The sequence below is a fragment of the Plectropomus leopardus genome, chromosome 23 (genome assembly GCF_026936395.1).
Source record: "Plectropomus leopardus strain MGB_pleo_1.0 chromosome 23, ASM2693639v1, whole genome shotgun sequence".
Lineage (NCBI taxonomy): Eukaryota > Metazoa > Chordata > Actinopteri > Perciformes > Serranidae > Plectropomus > Plectropomus leopardus.
The window spans coordinates 3,858,910-3,877,885 of NC_142198.1; the positions used below are offsets into that span (position 1 = coordinate 3,858,910).

The following is an 18,976-nucleotide window of genomic DNA, read 5'->3' on the forward strand; positions in this document are numbered from 1 at the left end:
CGTTGTCTGTCAATGCCTTTCACAAGCATTTAAACATCTGAATAGTGCAAACGCAGGAAATTATTTAACAAGCAGCTAGAGGAAAATATCCCCAAAAAATGTTCAGAATTACAGTACATATTTAAAATTATTGTACAGAATTACAATTATGTTAAAGCACTTTTTTCATGTCATTCTCTTTTTTTATTTCTTTTACTGTTTTTTGTCTAATTTTCAGGTAATTATCTTGTTCTTTTTCCTTTTTTTTGCTAATTTTTGGGTCACTTCTAAAGTTGCTCATTGCCTTTTGTGTAAGTTTTTGAAAAACATCAAGTTAAGTTTGCTCAGGTTTTAAAGGGTTAAAAGAGCTGTATGTACATTTCAGTATAACCCTCATAATTACAGTAAGTGTTTATGGTGAAAATGGAGCTCGTTGGAGCGACAGAAGAGGCCCGAGTTTGGGAAACAGTTGGTTTGATTTCTTTTGAAAACATGTGAAAAGGGCAAAAAAAGTTGCTTGTTGCCTTTTTCCCATGTTTTTAAAAGAAATCAAAGGTCCAACAAACTGTGAAAAAAATGAGAAAATTAGCTGAATTTGCTGAGGGTGATTATTAGATGTCATCACAAAAAAAAACTAGGGAAAAATGTCCAGAAAATATAAATCTTCTAATTATATATTTAAAAATCGTGTTAAAGAAAAAAAACTCTCTCTCACCCTTTAGTACTTTTGAAGTAATCTTAATTTTTCTTTGTTTTTTTGCTGCTTTCTGTCAGGTAATTTTTTTACTGATTTTTTATTTATTTATGTCCATCCCTTGTTATATAGTTCACTGACTTTTCCTTATGCTTATAAAAAGAAATCAATCTACTCTGGTTTCAAAGGCTTAACAAGGTTTATATGTCCTGCTGTGCACATGAATAGAAAAAAAAATCACCACCAAGAAAATAACCCCCCCCACACACTATAAAAAACCCCCCAAAACAAATGAAACAAACAGCTTAGAAAAAAACATGATGTTATATACAGAGTGTTTCTTTGTAACCTGTCAGTACTTGTAAATTACAAAGAGGCTCTATGAGACTGCTGGAAAGTTTCCCTAAGTGCTCTCATGTCTGCTGCTGCTGCTGTTGTTGCTGCTGTTGCTGTTGTTGTTGCTGCTGCTGCTGCTGCTGCTGCTGCTCCAGCATGACTTCACAGGTCCGCCCCAGTTCTCCCAGTTTGACTTTGGCGTACTCTGCTCTGTTGAGCGCCATCTGACAGTCCTTCCTGGCTGAGTAAGTGGAGCCTTCGTGAGGTTGACCCGTAGCCACCTAAAGAAAAGACATCAGGGTTACTGCTTTGCTCTGCGGCTTGCAATATGATGCTCATATATATATATATATATAAACAAAACCACTCCACAAAAAAGGAAAAAATAGAGTGCTGAAAATTTTAAAAATTATACATTTTTTCTGTAACGTTTATTACTTTTTCTTTTCTTTTTTTTCAAAACTAATTTTCAGGTAATTTTTGTGTCACCTTTACTAATTTCTTACAATTTGCAGGACATTTCTTGCCAAGCTGCTCATTATGCTTTTTACCATGATTTTGAAATAAATAAATTTTAAAAAAGAAATTTAAAAACAAAACCACAACAAAAAACTGGAAAATGAACCAAAAATAGAGTGGTGAAAATTTCAAAAAATTCTACATTTGTTTCCTGTAATGAAATCAGCTGTGTGTTTGACCTGTGTGAGGTAGCGGATCTGTCCGCTCAGTTCGCTCTCCACTCGGTTGACGGAGCTCTGGAACTGGACCAGCTGTCTGTCCAGGAGGCTGGCATTATGTTTGTCTTTGGACAGTTCCAGAACTATATTACCTGCCGGGGAAAAACACAACAACTGATCGGTTTATGACCAGACATGTCAACAGTTTCATAAATGTGACTGCACACTGATACACCGTGTAGCTGCTCTGTGAGCCCAGTGATGCAGAAGAAATACAACTTTTTTTTTTGGCTTCATGCGCCACTGAGCAATTTTCTGTCCCTTTGGATGGCAAAGGCATGACCCGCCCTAATCTGCCTTACTCTGCCTCTGATTGGCTTATCCTGGGGCAGGTTTTGTCTTCTCCATCCTCAGACAAGAAATGAGTATCCAGGGCCCAGTTGGGATTTCTGATTTGATCAAATGTTGAAAACGGGATGTTCAGAATAAATAAAAAACATTGTGAAATCAGATGAGATCCAATCTTGGTTTTGATCTGGATCAAACCTGTAATTAATGAATGTATGAATAACCGTATGAATGTATAACTGTATGGATGAATGTATTAATACATGTAAGAATGTATGAATAAATGTATGTATGAGTAAATGCATAAATGCATAGTAGCTCAGCTGTGGACAGTTTACAGTGCACGGTATCTTAGCTGTGTACAGTACCGTTTATAGTGCACAGTGTCTTAGCTGTGTACAGTGTGCAACGATGCAGTAGTTGTGTGTTAGTCGTTGTTGTGTTTGCTGAGATCTGTCCTCACCGGCACACTGCAGGATCATCGCGATCTCCTTCTCCACATCCTCCAGAGCTCTGAGCCGCTCGTTCGCCATCAGAGGGAACCGGAAACAGCTGCAAACGACAACAAGCTCTGCTGTCAGTCCACACCGTGTTAGTAGTTCAGACAGCAAGGCTCTTAGACAGGAAACCGTTTAAATATGCTCTATTTCATCCACATTTGCAAGTCGAAACGTGACGGCTAGACTGAAGCACAACAACAAAGCAGTCGCTATATCGACGTCACGCCGTCGCACGCTAGTGACGTTCGCCTGGCAGCGAGGCAAGATGGCTACATCGGCTTGGCTGCGTGGCCCATCTGCTATGCGATTAACGGAGGGTTTGGTGTCGGTTCTGAAAGAGCAGCGTCCGGAGTATCTACCCGCTTTGTTGGCCAGCTACAGGGAGCATGGCGTGTTCCAGAGCCAGGTAAAACCCGGGCCCGAGCAGCGCGTTAGCTCTGAGGCTAGTTACCTGTTAGCATGCCGCTGCGCTGCGTCCGCTGCACGCTTTGTTGTCCACTGAGCTCACATCTGAAGACACGGCAGGTCCAACAGGTCCAGCAGGGCTCAACTGCTCTGCTTCTTCATACTATACTGTATGCTAACACCTTTGTTTTTCTCTGCAGGGCGCGAGCGCAGTCGGGGGTCTCGTGGGATTCAGCAATGCCAAACTCGGGTCGAGCAAGACCAGGTGAGACAATGCGAATTGTATTAATAAAGCCAGTTATCACCAATCACATGACTTACATTAGAGTCCAGGGAGACTCAACTTGCTTTCCCTTTGGGGGCCACTTTTGCAAAATGACAGGAGGTCAGGGGCCAGTCACAGGAGGCCAGGGGCCAGTCACAGCAGCCTCATATATTAGGATTTTAGGATACATAGCATTCATGCACGTTTTCAGGATTTCTGGATGTTTTTTGGATTTTTAGATGTTTGCTGGATGTTTCTAGGATTTCGGGATGTGTCCCGGATTTCAGGACGTTTGTAGGACTTGAGGACGTTTCGCGGATTTTGGGACGTTTGTAGAATTTTAGGATATTTACTGGATTTAGGACAATTCTCAGATTTTAGGAAGTTTCTGAGAATTTAGGATGTTTGTAGGACTTTATGACTTTAAGTGGCAGCTTTGAGACAGAATCTTATATGTGTCTTGTGTGTGTGCAGGTTTGAGGGGCTCTGCCTGCTCTCCATGCTGGTTAAGGACAGCTCCAGTGAACTGTTCCAGCAACACTGCGTCTCCTGGCTGCGATCCCTGCAGCAGGTCATACAGGTATGATACACTCTCACACACACACACACACACACACACACACACACACACACACACACACACACACATGCACACAGCTGTCAGCCTGCCTCTTCAATAAAACCTGAATTATGATGAGGGGTCGACAGATTATCGGCCTGCCCAATTATCGGGCCGATATTTGTCCCTGATCATTAAATTAAAAATCATTAAAACAAAAAGCTGATAAAAATTATCTGCATTTTATTTTGACGGTTGCCAATAAAATTGATCAATCAAATGTGTGAAGAAAGTGTTGGCATGGGAGGAACTTTAACTATGTAAAACCTCAGGGAGCTATTTTATTTATTTGTTGTCTTTTTGTTTTTTTTTCACTTGACTATATATAAAAATCCTAAAGGCAATTATATACATTTGTTTTGGAGTTTGTTATTCCAAATTCTAAGTATTGACGGAAAGATTTTTATTGTTATTATTAATACATATTTGTAAGAATCAAACAAAAGATCCGCACACTTTTCTAAAAGCTCCCAATATATTTTAATTTTGGAAAAGTTGCAAAATGAAAAAAACTGGTAGCTTTGATTACAGCGTGCAGATCTTTTGTTTGATTCTTACCTTTTTTTTTGTTTTGTTATCCTGCACCTGTAGAAGTCCCTTCAATGTATGTGCCCTCCCACCTTGTTTGTTAAATGCATTCTTGTTCCAAATATTGGTTATCAGTCTCAAAAACTACTCAAAATCAGTATTGCCCCTGAAAACCAATATTGCTCGAACCCTAATTACGACTAACTGAAATCCTGAAAATCTCTTTTTTTTCATGTCCTTCATCTCCTGTATACATGGATGATGCACGTTGCAGTCTCAGGCTCCGGTTCAGACCATCCAGCTGGCTGTGAACATCCTGAAGGATCTGCTGCAGTACTCGTCCCAGTTAGCAGAGCTGGCCAGAGAGGTCGGCCTCAACTCCATCCTGGGAATCCTCACGTCTCTGCTGGGCCTGAAGACAGAGGTGAGACACAGCTGGAACATTCGGTAGAATTGCAATGAACATTAATCAGCCAGGAATTCACATTATTGACACCACCACTGACTGTGTAACAGTTAGGCTACAATTTAGCACATTGACCGTACACAATTCAGCCTTAGTTTAGGCCTTACTGCTTGTGAAGAAAAATAATAATGCTAATACTAATTAATTACTAACACATATGTATTTCTTTACAATTATATTTTTACATACTTGACATACTCAGCATATTATACATACTTTTGTTTTTCAGTATTTACATACTTCTGCTTATTGTTTACCTTTGCTGTATTTCAGAATTTGTTATTATTTTTATGTATTATATATATGAATGTATGTGTGTCTGTGTTTATGTATATATATATATATATAAATTATTATTATGATAGGTATTATTATTATTATTATTTATACATTTATCTATAAATAAAATAAAATAAATGAAGAAATACCTTAATTTAATTCAATTTAATTCAATTCAATTCAATCAGGGGGATGTTAAAGTTTGACATTTTAAGACTGGTTCCAGTCTCTCAAATGTGAGCATTTACTGGTTTTTCTCTGGGAGTTTGTGATGAGCATTTTTTTTTCTTTGTGTGACCAAACAATCAATAGATTAGTAAAACATGCATTAAAGAGATGAATTGAGAGTTGAAATGATGATGCGCAGCACTATAACTGACCAGCGTTGTTGCTCCTGTGATGTCAGTGTGAGCTGGCGGCCATGGAGGGGATGACCGCCTGTATGACCTACTACCCCCGAGCCTGCGGGTCCCTCAGGGTGAGACACACTAGACAGGAGTGCCTCCCGACATAGAAATTTGACTTATTTTTGTTAAAAACAACTTTTTTTTTTTATATTTGAAAATCTGAAAAACGTGACTTTTTGTTTTTTAGGACAAACTGGGAGCCTACTTCCTCTCCAAAATGGACAGTGCAAACAAGAAAACACAGGAGGTTTGTGATGCTTCAGTTTGTTATAGCGATTTGTATCTTTGAAGCAGAACATTAAAAATGAAGCTGTTTTGAACATTTTTGTCCCTCTGTCAGATGGCCTGTCTGTGTTACGGTCACCTGCCGTGTCTGGGGGGTCTGTTGGACAGAGGGGTGGGTGCTGGGAGAGCGGAGGGCTGGACCAATCAGATTCACTGTCTGCTGGCCTCAGCCAATGGCCTGCTGGCTCAGATCTACCAGGGTTCAGAAACAGGTGACTTTTCTCTCAGTGCTTTTCAAAACCAATCTTTAAAAAATATTATACAATAATAATATTTTCTGCATTCATTGAGTTAATTTATAAAACAACATCAGTCCTAATCATAAAATATTAAATATTTATTAATTTTCAGAATTTAAATTCCAGTTTTTTTTTGTCATGATGACGCTATGTTTATCGATGAGAAAAATGAATAATTTCCAATATGCTACATACTAAGTAGATTATTGTTATCTTTGCTGCTGACAGTTATGACAGTTATGGGTTATGTCAATGATTAGCAGCAACATTGACTGTGACAGTGCACCTCATGGAAATAGCATGTATTTTCACCATATGACAAAATATGGTCAAAATGATGTCATTAGGTGGAAATTGGTAAGAATGACAACTTCCAAGGCAAAAGCCCAGAATGACACCCACTTTTTAAAAAAAAATAAATATAAAATACTATCTTTTTAAATTGTATGTCCCTCACCTGAACACAAGACCTCAGTTGAACCAGTAGTTTGCAGCTGTAGGTGTCTTATAGTTGTCATGTCTCCAGCTGTCCCGACCTTTCTTAGTTCTCACATTTTTTAAATGCCTGACCCGTTTTGCAGCACCCCTTCTCCCCTCTTAAATTATGAACAGTCCCTATCCCTAACCACGGAGGGAGGCCGTGACCAGGAGCACACTCAGAACACCAAGTCCAGTTAAAGTCCGGCTGAGGTGTTCACGTGATGGAATAGTTCATCTTCCCATCGAATTATCTGTTTTTTTCTAATTTAAAAAAAAATCAATCAAGTCCAAATACAGTCGGACTAACATGATTACATGTTTTTTAAAGTCCAGCTTTAGTCAGACTAACACAATAATTAGACTTTTTTCTAACATGTAAATATATTGACTGTTTGTGGGACAGATGGGACGGTACAATATGAAGGTCCGGGGTTGGAGTTGTCCTTTCCTCATCTCGACCAATCGGATCCCCTGCTGCTGCTGCAGCTCCAGCACAGATACACAGCCGTCTGTCTGGCACTCAAACACACACTCAGGTACAACACACACGCACACACACACACACACACACACACACACAAACTCCACTTTTTACAGGGTCAGTTCACTCAAATCACAAAAAAACAAAATTGTCCAGTTCTAGGATCATATGTCTTTATTCACTTTGGCTCTTCTGTCTGTCCCTCAGGGTGGATCCAGCCTCAGCGGTCCGTCTGCCTGTCAGACCGATACTCAACCTGGTGTGCCGAGTCCTCGCTGTTAGCTCTAAAAGCATAGTGAGTGCAAACACACACTCACACACACCCTACCAGAGGTTCTGGGGAGGCTCTGCTGTTTTCACACACACTGTAGCATTAAATGCATTAATGAAACAACAAACTTCAGCTACCTCCAAACTTAACTTAAAGGATGAGTCAGCGATTCTGGACTTTTTCCTCTAGAGGACCTTGAGGAGATATTTGCTGAATTTGACAGAATGTGTATTGTGTTAGAATTGCGGACTGCACCTTTAAACTACCGTCTGACATTATGGAATAAACATGCAAATAAACACTAGTGATCCTGATGTTGTGTTTGTGTGTGTGTGTGTCAGAATTTAACAGGAGATGGAAGTGTGAGGTTGCTGGTCTTACCCATCATACACACCAACACACTGGAGGTCTTATCAGCTCTAATCACAGCGTGAGTACACACACACACACACACACTCACTGTTTATTTTTATTTCAACATTTTCACAGATTCGAACATTATATGTAATAGTTAAATAAGTCCGAAGATCCCACAGTGCTGTTGACAATTACGTGGTGCTAACAGTTCTGTGTGTGTTCGTATGTGTGTTGCAGTGTGCGTAGCGGCATGGTTCAGTACGCTGCTGTGTTGCAGAGGCTGTTTTCTCAGACCCTGTCAGCCTGGACTCCTCTACCTGAAGCCAGTCTGGGCCAGCAGAGATCCTACAGGTAGGATGAAGTTCTTCCCATCTGTTCCGAAATGTCCTGGCTTGTGTTATAAAACGCCGGAGTATTGAGAGAACTGGGTGCGTTTAGCAGCATTGTTGTGGATGATGAGGTAATGTCAGATTTTGGCAGCTGAAGCATTTGTTTTCTTCCTCCCCCAGCTCAGTGCGGGTTACAGTGTACAGGACCTTAGAGCTGTGGGTGCAAGTGGCCGGAGCCTCTGCTAGCATCCTTCAGGGAAGCCCCGCCCACTCAGAGCTCCTCTTTAGTCACCTGCTCAGTGACATCACACCAGGGGCGGAGTCTGTCAAGGTCAGTCGAATGTTTTTTACAGCACCATGTATATTACATTCAAAGATTTGCAAGGCTTGGAATTCTTTTGGTGTGTATGATTGTGCACAAAGTGACAATTGTGTGAAAAAAAGTTGCATTCATGTGGAAAATGATGATTGTGCAAAAAGGTGACGATTGTGTGAAAAGTGACAATTGTGTGAAAAGCGTGATTGTGTAATATGTAACAATTGTGTGCAAAGTGACTTGTTTGAAAAGTGGAAGTTGTGCACAAAGTGATGATTGTGCGCAAAGTGACGATTGTGTGAAAAGCGACGGTTGTGTGAAAATGTGACAGTTACGTGAAAAATGAAGATTGTATAAAAAAAAATGATGGCGTGAAAAGTGATGATTGTGTGAAAATGTGACAGCAGCATGAAAGTGAAGATTGTTTAAAAAGTGACAATTGTGTGAAAAGTATCAATTGCGTGAAAAAGTGAAGTTTTAAGAGGGACAATTGTGTGAAAAAAAGTGGCAGTTGTCTGACAATCAATGCGTTAGAGGTTGCAGCGCTTCACAACATATTTTCATGAACAAAAAACATGCAGCAGTGGTGCATGTGCAGCTGTGGATTATGTGCACAGTTTATATTTTATGTGCACTATCATGCATATGTACATGGTATTTGGAGCTCTGGGTTTGCCTTTTGAACCTCAGGGGAACCAGTAGTTTGCAGCTGTAGGTGTCTTATGGTTGTCATGTCTCCAGCTGTCCCTCTGTGTTGTCCTGTCCTCCAGCTCCGGGCGGGTCTTTCTGCAGATGCAGTTCCTGGAGGGAAGCCGGGCCCCCGGAGGACAAAGCAGTTAGTCATGGCAGACACAGTGGGGCCGTCGCTGCAGAGGAAAGGAGACCTGCTGGCCAATCAGGACACCTGCCTGTCAGCCCTCAGAGGTGAGATGCTGCTCCAGCCCAGAATAATCTTGTTTATTGGTGTGCTGCTCTTTAAGTCTGGTCTGATTGTCTTCTCTGCACAGCTCTGAGGCAAATCATCCTGACCAGTGGCACCCTGCTCAAAGATGACATACACAAGGTAAATTTCACACCACTACTCACTTTGTCATAGAATCAACACCTTTGTTTTTGTTTTGCACCAGCAAACAGTCAGTCTGAGTTTTCCTCTCTGTTTCGATTTCCTCGCAGCGTCTCCATGACGTCGTGCTGCCGCTGTGCGTGCGTCTTCAGCAGCAACAGTCCAGCAGCAGCATTTCTTGTGAATCAGCAGGGGGCGTCAGTGGGCAGTACAGCAGCGCGCTCTCTAGAGGAGAGCTGTACAGGTGCTGCCTCCACTCACATCACAGTGCATTGATTATTGCTTGAAATGTAAAGCATGGTGCGGATGAAATATGCTTTAGTAAGTTAATCATAACTATTCTTAAGCTGTCATTTTTAGTGTTATATCCATGTTGGGTGAATCGTATACTCCTTCAGTATAAGTGACCTTTAACCCTCTAAAACCTGGATTGATATCAGTTTTCTTGTGTGGCATTAAGATGCCTTTCACAAGCACGTAATCCTTAAAAATGTGAGAAAATTGGTTTAATTCACATAAAAAACATGGAAAAAGGTAATGAACTACTTGGCAGGAATGTTCAGCAAACTGCAAGAAATTACTAAAAGGTGACAAAAAATACCTGAAAAAGAAGCGAGAGAGAAAGAAAATTATGAGAAAATTAACAAAAAACTAGAGGGGAAATCCAGGCATGGCATATAAAATTATTATAATGATGTATTTAAATTGTTACAAAAAAATATTTTTTAGAACTTTTTCAAATAATCTCCCCTTTTTTATTTTTACTTATCAATTTGATTTTTCAGTTATTTTTTCAATTCTTTCAGAAGTTTCAAGGTATATATATATATTTTACATTATTAATAAGTTCTTAACAATATTTTGGGTTAATTCTTTAAAGCTTAGGTTTGCTCAAGTTTTAAAGGGTTTTAGTCCGATTTAAGTTCCCAGCAAAGCTGAGTTCAGTGGAGACTGTTGGCTGTTGGGTTGTGCAGCGTTTATGGGTTCATGTCAGTGTTTTCTTGTGTATTTCAGGTTGTTGCTGGCTCTGGTCTTGGTCCCATCACCATGTTGGCCTCCACCTCTCACCTGCGCCGTGTCCATCCTCAGCAGCGGACGCAACGAACGCAACCTCAAGGTGACAGCTCTGAGGGAGGGAGTGAGGGAGAGTGTAGGAAGAAGGCGCTGCTGCTTTTTTTTTTTTTTTCAGACATCAAAACTCTGCACAGCAATTGATAATCGCACGAGACAAGATTTTACAGCTCTGGAAAGTTAAAGCAGAACAATCACTCTATCTTGTGTTGCGACCTTGTGAGGTAAACGTTGGAATTCAGTGTTTATTTTTTTCAATGAGCAGTTCTTCTGTTTCTTTTTTGTACAAATATTTTTGGGCGGGACCAGGCCGGGCTATAATTTCTCACCGTTACCTCAGGCTTGTATCAGGTCGGGTTCTCATCAAATTAACATTTATTTCTTTAATTTTGAATGAATCTGTTGTAAATTGTCTCATGCTTTAATGGCACTTAAGCAGGAGTTTGAATGGACTGAGTCGAGAGAGAAAGAGGGTAGAGCGAAAGAGACGGAACATGTGGAGAACAAAAAGAGAGAGAAAGAGAGCGTAAGCAAAAGAGAGGGATGGAAAAAGAGCTAAAGAGAAAGGGAGGGCAAAGGCTGCAGGTCAAATTGGTCGACAGTTACAGCGTCTCCCTCTCCAGCAGTGGAGGAAATGTATATAACATGCAGTGGGGAGCTGCAGGCTGCGCACGAGACGCACTGAGGGGTGCACCCCACTTTGCCAAACCTGTCAGGCACGAGAAGACAGGAAAAGAAAAAGAGGGAGGTGGTGCATTAAAACACTCCAGCCTTTTGCTTTTTTCATAAATGTTTTAATATTAAAAAATGTATTTTTGTAATAAATAAAATGTAATGCCTAATTAGTGTTTAATCTGGATCAGGCACAAAACTGCTGCCGTGGGTCTGGCTTGGAGAGAAATTGTATGGGTTCATGTAGGGTCGGGCCTGAGTTTTTGGGCCATATCAGAGCTGTAATCTGAAGAGGTTAACTGTTCCAGTCTTTGTAACAGGATTTGATGGTCAGTTGTGTGAAATGCAGCATTGAGATCTAATAAAACGAGCACGGAGACGAGTGCTTCGGCTGAAGCGATCAGTCATTTGTCATTGTCACCAGTGCTGTCTCTGTGCACTCTAAATCCTGACTGAAGATCCTCAGATACTGACTTTCTGTCACTGTCCCTCCTCTCTGTCCCCTCTCTCTGTCCTCTTAGGTGTCTTCATTCTGCACTGAGGCTCTGACCATCTGTAACTCTCTGCTCCACCCCCGCACTCCCTCCATGGCCCTCCCCTTACCGCCCCTCACCCTGAAACCCACCCCCACCGCTCCAGTCCTCCCTTCCTCCCAGGGCCCTGCTCCTGGACTCACCTTGCCAACGCTCCTAGGCGGCCCCGCACCCGGTCCTCCCTTCCCCACCCGCCACTCCCTCGGCCTGGGTCCCGCCTCCCTGCTGGGCTCCCTGGAGAACCACCTCTCTTTGGTCCCGGGTCTGCCAGGTCAGGCCCCCAACCCTGGAGACATGCTCCTGTCCCCGCACGCACACCACCAGCAGGACCCCGCCGGGCTGGGCCTCCCAGAGGGGCAGAGGCCCGTGTTCGTCCGCTACGACAGAGAGGAGGCGGAGGATGTGGAGATCTCTCTGGCTAGTGACTCTGACGACAGCGTGGTCATCGTTCCTCCGGGGATGCTGAACATGGAGAACCAGCAGGAGGAGACAGCTGCGGCGGCGAACTCTCAAAACATGACCTCTGTTGCACCAGGGAGTGCTCCAGTCACACTACCAGGAGGAGAATCTGTCAGCATGGTCCCCACCACAGCAGCAACAACCACAATAGACGGCGTCTCGCTCCCCAATGACCTCGCCACCTCCTCCCCTCTTCTCACCACCTCCACCACTCCTATCAACTCCTTCCCTCCTTCCAGCGCCTCAGTGGTCTCACTGGTTCCACCGTTGAACTCCAGCACGCTCCCAGCTCCTCCTGGTGGTCTTGGTGACTCGCTACCGGGGAGGCCCCAGCTGCAGCAGATGCTGATGCAGACGTCCACGGCGGGCCAGCCGGGCCCCATGGGGCTGCCGCTCCAGATGCACCAGCTGCAGAACCAGCTGAGCCAGCAGGGACGCCACCTGCACCAGCACCAACCACCGCCCCCCGCCAGCAACGAAGACTCAGCTGTCATCAACATTAACAGTACAGATGAGGAGGAGGAAGAGGAGGAGGACATGGAGGATGATGAAGAGCTGGACGAGGAGGAGGAGGAAGGGATGGACGAGGAGGACGAGGAAGAGGAAGCGAGTGATTTTAATGAGGAGGAGTTTTATGAGGGGGAAGAGTATGACGATTTTGATGAAGAAGAGGGAGAGGACCTGGAGGAAGAGGAGGAGGAGGAGGAAGATGGGGATATACCTCCACTGGAGGGAGCGGAGGACAAGGCAGGGGAGGCAGGGGTAGAGGGGGGGAAGGTGCTCAGAGCAGCGGTGGATGATGGAGGGATGGCTGGGTTCAGTGTGGAAGGAGAAGCAGAAGGAGGGATAGAGGAGATCCAGACCAACAGGTCGCTGTTGGGAGAGGAGAGGATAAAGGTGCAGAAGGTGGAGAGCATCGGAGTCCTGGAGGAGGCGCGGGAGGGGGAGGGAGAGGAGGACGAAAGCGAAAGAATGGATGACCCCACCATGCCACAAATACTGTGTGTCACCGGAGGAGCACTGGAGGAGAGGGAGGAGACAGAGGAGGAGGGAGGTGGACCAGAAAGAGCAGGTGCAGGGGAAGGAGGAGAAGGGCTGCAGGAGGAGATGAGGCCGTGGGAGCAAGGAGACAAAGAGATTGAGCTGACAGCCACCTCAGAAGAATGCCCAACCAATAAGAATCAACAGGTTGGTACCTCTGCTTTATAATCTGAACTTTGAAACATACTGAATCCCTCCATCCGTCTCACTCTCATGAACATGGTATCTCAGGAACACCTTGAGGGAATGTCTTTAAATTTGGCACAAACGTCCATTTGGACTCAACAATGACCTAATTAGATTTTGGTGGTCAAAGCTAAAAGGTCAAGGTCACTGTGATCACGTCTATCTCATTCTTGTGAATGTTATATCTCAAGAACACCCTGAAAGATTTTTTAAAAATTTGGCACAAACGTCCACTTGGACTCAACAATGACCTAATTAGATTTTGGTGGTCAAAGCTAAAAGGTCAAGGTCACTGTGATCACGTCTATCTCATTCTTGTGAATGTTATATCTCAAGAACACCCTGAAAGATTTTTTAAAAATTTGGCACAAACATCCACTTGGACTCAACAATGACCTAATTAGATTTTGGTGGTCAAAGCTAAAAGGTCAAGGTCACTGTGATCACGTCTATCTCATTCTTGTGAATGTTATATCTCAAGAACATCCTGAAAGAATTTTCAAAAATTTGGCACAAACGTCCACTTGGACTCAACAATGACCTAATTAGATTTTGGTGGTCAAGATCAATGTCACTGTGACCCTGTCTGTCTCATTTCTGTGAATGCTGTATTTTAAAAACGCTTTGATGGAATTTACTCAGATTTGGCACAATCGTACACTTGGACTCAACAATGACCTGAGTAAATTTTGGGGGTCAAAGGTCAAGGTCTCTTGTGTTCGTTTCATTCTCGCCAGTGCAATATCCCAAAAATGCTTTCAAGAAATTTCCTCAAATTTGGCACAAATGTCCACTTGGACTCAGCAATGAACTGATTAGATTTTAGCAGTCAAAGGTGACTGTGATCTGGTCCGTCTTATTATTTAGACTGTGGCATTTCATGACTGTCTTGAGGGAGATTTCTCAAATTTGGCACAAATGTCCATGTGCACTCAATACTTCACTACTTAGATCTTGGTGGCCAAAGGTCAAGGTCACCATGACCTTGTATGCATTTCATTCTTGTGAACATGTTATCTCAAAAACACCATTAAGGAATTTCTCCATGTTTGGCTCAAATGTGTACATGGACTCCACAATGGACAATTAGAATTTATTAGTCAAAGGTCAATGTGACCTCACAAAACATGTCTTTGGTCATAAATCAAGAATTCATATGATAGTTATGACAAAATTTAAGACAAAAAGTCTAAAAGGATAAAATGACAGTGATATTAATATATTTCCTAGAGCTCAAGGGTACATTTCAAAGTTTCTGGCCATATAAAGGCTTTATCCAAAACAAAATCCACCTACCAGCACCCCTAAAGCTCACTCATTAACTGATCTTATTTGTTCAAGGTTACATGTCAGACTATTTCTCAGCACTGAGCAGTTACCAGGCAACCAGCAGATTGTAGAGGAAGTTACCATGTCCTGTTAAGCAGTAGTCTGGCACATAACACATTGTTTGGTCATCAACTCCTTTGCCACACAGTGACTTGTATTTCTCAAAATGTAAAACTGTTTCTTTTAAGTGTTTTAAAAGGAGTGTGTGAATTGAGCTCAAGAATATGAGGTGTCAATGAAAGTCTAAGTACCTAAAAGGAGTTTAGTTTATCAGGAGAAATCGAAGCAGTCTAAAGCAGTTGAAAGACTTATTGTGTGCTGAAAGTAAAAAAAAAAAGTGCCCATTAAATTACACAAGCTGAAGGCACTGAAAAGAGTTCCTCAAATAATCAGAACTCTAAATATGAGACTTTCAGGGGTCAGCCCTACTCCGAAGTGCTGCAATAATGCGTTCCACCAACACCCTGCCAGCACTTTACTGTCAAAGGAAAAACACTAAACGCACGCACACCCTGATTGAAGTTAGTGTGTTGTGAAAAGAGTTTAGGTGAGAGCTTTGTTTCAGCTCAGTTTAGTTGAAGGTTAACTCTGAAATGGAATGAAAATGGGGAGGAAGAAAGGACAAAGAACAAAGGATGATTTGAGGGAAAGAGCGGGAATAGAAGGTGGTGATGGATAAACAGCCTGAAGCTTATCAGAAGAATCGAGGTCAGTGATATCCATGATAGAGTCACTGTAAATCAAGCTTTTACTTTTCACACAATCTTTACAAAGTGGAGCGTTTGTAACAAATGCGGGGATATAAAATCCACAGGCCATCAGGTTTTATGTTAGAAATGGGCAGATCTCCAAACACTTCATTTCTCCACATTCCTCATGTTCCTACCTTATCTGAACGCTGAAAACATGCAAGGTTCCTTTCTAAAACAGGATGCTCAGTATTTCTCCTCTCTTATATGTTTTTGTTCCACTGACTAGATAAAACTGTTAATTGTTCCAAAGAAACTGAGCTCTCCACCTGAAGCAGCTTCCCTTCACCTCCACAGGAGTCAGGAGCTGAACTTCCTCAGGAAGGAGGTGTGAGTGATAACCAGCCAGCCAGGGACCAGGAGGAGCAGCTGGCTGTGGTTGAAGAGCGAGACGCAGCAGCAACAGAAGCAGCAACAGCAACAGCAACAGCAACAGCAACAGCAGATCCCGAAACCTCAACAGGGCCGAGTACAAAGGAGCAAGAGGAAACGGATGCTGAGAAAAGAGAGGAAATGAAGGCAGATCAGCAGGAGGCGGAAGGAGGAGGAGGAGGAGGAGAGAGTGATGGAGAGGAGGGGAAAGGAGTGAAAAGAAAGAGGGAGGAGGAGCACAAGGAGGAAGAGGCGGGGCAAAGCACTGAGAAGAAAAAGGTAAACATTTATTTGGATTGACTTTGGATTGGCGAATTTCCTGGTATAAATATGCACTGAATCGATCATGCAAGATATAATTATTAACCCTTTGGGACTGTGGGGTGCATTTTATACACTTTTCATTCTTCATTTTTTGATGATTTTGTCCGTGTTCATGCATATGGCATACAGTGTGGCTAGATTGTGTATTTTTGTCTAATCTTTGAATTTCCAGCTCAACTCGTACAATAAATCAAAAATACACTGTGGAAACTAAATTGTTACATTCAGACTGTTCAGTACAAAAAATTAGCCATGGAAACCCATTTAAAGTGTGCGATGAAGTTTTTGGGAACTTTTTTTTTTTTTGAGACTTCGAGAATAAAAAATATGAGTCATCCTCTCTGCCTCACTCCCAGCTTATTAGACAACTTTTGCCGTGAGGAGAGCGGCCCACTCCTTCTGAGAGGAGACAGACTCGCTGTAAAATTCAATTTTATTCTTGTAAAAGTGTGGCTTTTTTCTCATAAATTAACTTTATTCTCATAAAATTACGACTTCATTCTTGTAAAATAACTTTTTCTCATAAAATTATTGCTTTGTTCTTGCAAAACTATGAGTTTAGTTTCGACTTAATTTCATAATATGTTATTCTCGAAATCTAACATTTTGTTTTTTAGCATAGCCCTTATCCTCTGTTGTAAAACTGTAGCTTTGATCCCAGATCAATAAATCAAAAATGGCTGACTTCTTTTTGGGTATAGGTCATGGCATGTAAAGACTTTTTGAAAAAGTCTTTGGATGTTTCATTTGCCTACCAAACTTTGCACATCTAGATTAAACAAACCATGAGGGTTACTTTGTTGAAATTTTGTAGGGGGTGCTATTAAGCCATTATACAACACCAATTCACACCACTTGGCCCTAATGAATACTTCCTTTGGTTTAAAAGTAGCAGTACCTAAAAGGAAATTGCTGTTTTCCCTACAAAAGCAGATCTGACGTATTTCCTCTCCGTCCCTCAGCTGGATGATGAAGCCATGGCCTCCATGTTGGCTGACTTTGTCGCCTGTCCGCCTGATGATGAAGACGGTGCCTCTGGATCAAACCGCTCATGAATTTTTGCCAACCTGGACCGATTCGATAGAAGTTACCACAGAAACAGCAGACACTGCTAGGACACAGAATCATTAGACATTTCCAAGGTTTAGTTATCTCATCCAACAACTCCCTTAATATCACACCTTCCAGCTCTTCAGTGTTCACATCAACAGGTAGAATGTGGCCGCCAGTCTTCTTTCTTCGAACAGTATTGCCAACTTCAAAGCTACACTGTTTGGGGTGTGGGAATGTTAACTGTCACTCTCCGGCTTGTTACTTTCAAGAACTAGACGCATTACATTGTCTCCGGTCCAGCAGGGAGGTGAAATGTATCATTCAGAACTCTAGCCATGGTCCTCACACACAGTACATAGTATCCTACAGTTAGTGCTCAAAGTGCTTTTCTTGGATTTATATATGTATCTTTTATGTTTTGTCATCACTGTCATATGCTTTGTTATAAAAAACGTTTAAAAAAAATGAAATTGGATGGTGACATTATGCAATGACGCAACGATAATTCTGGTGTCTCACCTTTTTGGGGGGTTGGGGGGGGTGGGTTCACCCACATTGCATGAGGCCATCTTTACCCTTTTCTGCCACACTAGCTGTGGTCCTTGAACTGATTCGGTTCATGATTACTGGAACTTTGATGGTATCTAGCAAACTAGCCAATTTCCAGGAGTTTTGAGCAGAACCATTGTAATCAAGGATGTGTCGTCAACAGAGGTAGATGTACAGTGCACAACAGACGTAAACAGTAGAGGCAAAATCATAGATTACATTGTTTTCTTGCAACAAAAATTCCTAGTACAGATATTTGTGTGTATTCAAAAACAAACATGGACCAGCAATTAATGAGACCACTGCGCACTTTTTGGCAATTTATTACTTGACTTCTTGCCTTCTCCATCCTGTAGAATATGACACAACCACTGTTGTCGCAGTTTGCAATTCAGCTCAAGGAAAACCTGCTGCTTTCTTGGTTTCAGCCAAGAACCAACTTTTCAGGTTCAGAACCAACTGAATGGTGTAGGAAGTGGAAAAAACTGGTTCCATGTTGGGGGGAAAAGGGGTTCTAGGTTAGTCTGCCAAATGTAACCAAGACATTATTTTTGAAAAGACATTTGGACAGGTATTGTCAAAATTGATCTTTTTGTGTGTGTTTTGAGGACCACAGACTAAATTCTATTGTCCTTGATAGTATTTTTGTGAAGGCAGAAATCTCAGAAGTGAAACCAGTCGATTAATAGACTGGACAGACACCACAAGACAAAATGTGTCCTTGTAATATGGGTGAACTGCCTTTACATTTAGATATGCGCCTGGATTCCATACTACATACTTAGTGCCATGGTACTCTTTTATCAGTACTTAAAAAAATCAATGAACTTAACACTTTTCCTGTTAACACTTTTTGTAATAACAGGAAATTATACAATACATGCACCAACACAAATCAGCCAAATGCACTTTAGAGAAGCTCCTCAACTTTATTAATGTGCCTCCACAGAGCATAAAAAAACCAAACCTTTGCAAACCTTTTACCTTCAAAAACAACATCCTATTTGGATATTCCTTATAATTTTTTGGGATCATGTGGACTTTAATGTCTCATTATCTCTGGGTAACAGGCCTCTGAACTTCATTGTGCTTTTAAGTGAAGTGGGAAGAGTTTCTGTCCTTTGATTTTCTTGACAACCATTCAACCAAACGACTTCACACTTGGCCGGTGTACTTCTGAGGGCCAAATGAAGTGCAGTGTTGAATGCGAGCTCTTGATATCCAAGGAACTTATTTATTTATTGTGCGTTATGTACTGGCTGCCCCTCTATTGTCCGCGACAGGATAATCAAGAACAGATGAAGAAAGACAGAC

At 42.1% G+C, this 18,976-nt stretch overlaps 2 protein-coding genes across 3 annotated transcripts; one reads left to right on the plus strand and one right to left on the minus strand.

Annotated features, from left to right (window-relative positions):
• Positions 1–63: 63 nt before the first annotated feature.
• Positions 64–2,728, minus strand: med11 (mediator complex subunit 11). The gene is made up of 3 exons (XM_088073259.1): positions 2,498–2,728; positions 1,708–1,838; positions 64–1,290 (listed from the first exon to the last, which is right to left on the minus strand). The coding sequence occupies exons 1-3, from the start codon at positions 2,565–2,567 to the stop codon at positions 1,087–1,089; spliced, it is 405 nt and encodes a 134-aa protein (XP_087929385.1). The 5' UTR covers positions 2,568–2,728; the 3' UTR covers positions 64–1,086.
• Positions 2,633–17,583, plus strand: pelp1 (proline, glutamate and leucine rich protein 1). Of its 2 annotated transcripts, XM_088073253.1 has the most exons (19): positions 2,633–2,940; positions 3,140–3,204; positions 3,679–3,784; positions 4,626–4,775; positions 5,503–5,574; positions 5,691–5,750; positions 5,844–6,000; positions 6,911–7,043; positions 7,196–7,283; positions 7,601–7,689; positions 7,854–7,967; positions 8,126–8,276; positions 9,032–9,185; positions 9,269–9,324; positions 9,435–9,568; positions 10,339–10,441; positions 11,589–13,247; positions 15,662–16,015; positions 17,023–17,583. In XM_088073253.1, exons 1-19 carry the CDS (start codon positions 2,800–2,802, stop codon positions 17,113–17,115), a joined length of 3,879 nt encoding a protein of 1,292 aa, XP_087929379.1. In that variant the 5' UTR covers positions 2,633–2,799; the 3' UTR covers positions 17,116–17,583. The 2 variants fall into 2 exon arrangements, with proteins under 2 accessions (XP_087929379.1, XP_087929380.1); XM_088073254.1 differs by lacking the exon at positions 17,023–17,583 and having other exon boundaries at positions 2,788–2,940; positions 15,594–15,846.
• Positions 17,584–18,976: the final 1,393 nt, after the last annotated feature.

Bases quoted from the DNA above. Each gene is read 5' to 3' on its own strand.
- med11 (XM_088073259.1), bottom strand. From the start codon at position 2,567: ATGGCGAACGAGCGGCTCAGAGCTCTGGAGGATGTGGAGAAGGAGATC. The intron at 1,839-2,497 runs GTGAGGACAGAT...TTTCCCCGGCAG, and splicing joins GATGATCCTGCAGTGTGCCG to GTAATATAGTTCTGGAACTG. The intron at 1,291-1,707 runs GTCAAACACACA...TCTTTTCTTTAG, and splicing joins AGATCCGCTACCTCACACAG to GTGGCTACGGGTCAACCTCA.
- pelp1 (XM_088073253.1), top strand. From the start codon at position 2,800: ATGGCTACATCGGCTTGGCTGCGTGGCCCATCTGCTATGCGATTAACG. The intron at 5,751-5,843 runs GTTTGTGATGCT...TCCCTCTGTCAG, and splicing joins CAAACAAGAAAACACAGGAG to ATGGCCTGTCTGTGTTACGG. The intron at 7,284-7,600 runs GTGAGTGCAAAC...TGTGTGTGTCAG, and splicing joins CTGTTAGCTCTAAAAGCATA to AATTTAACAGGAGATGGAAG.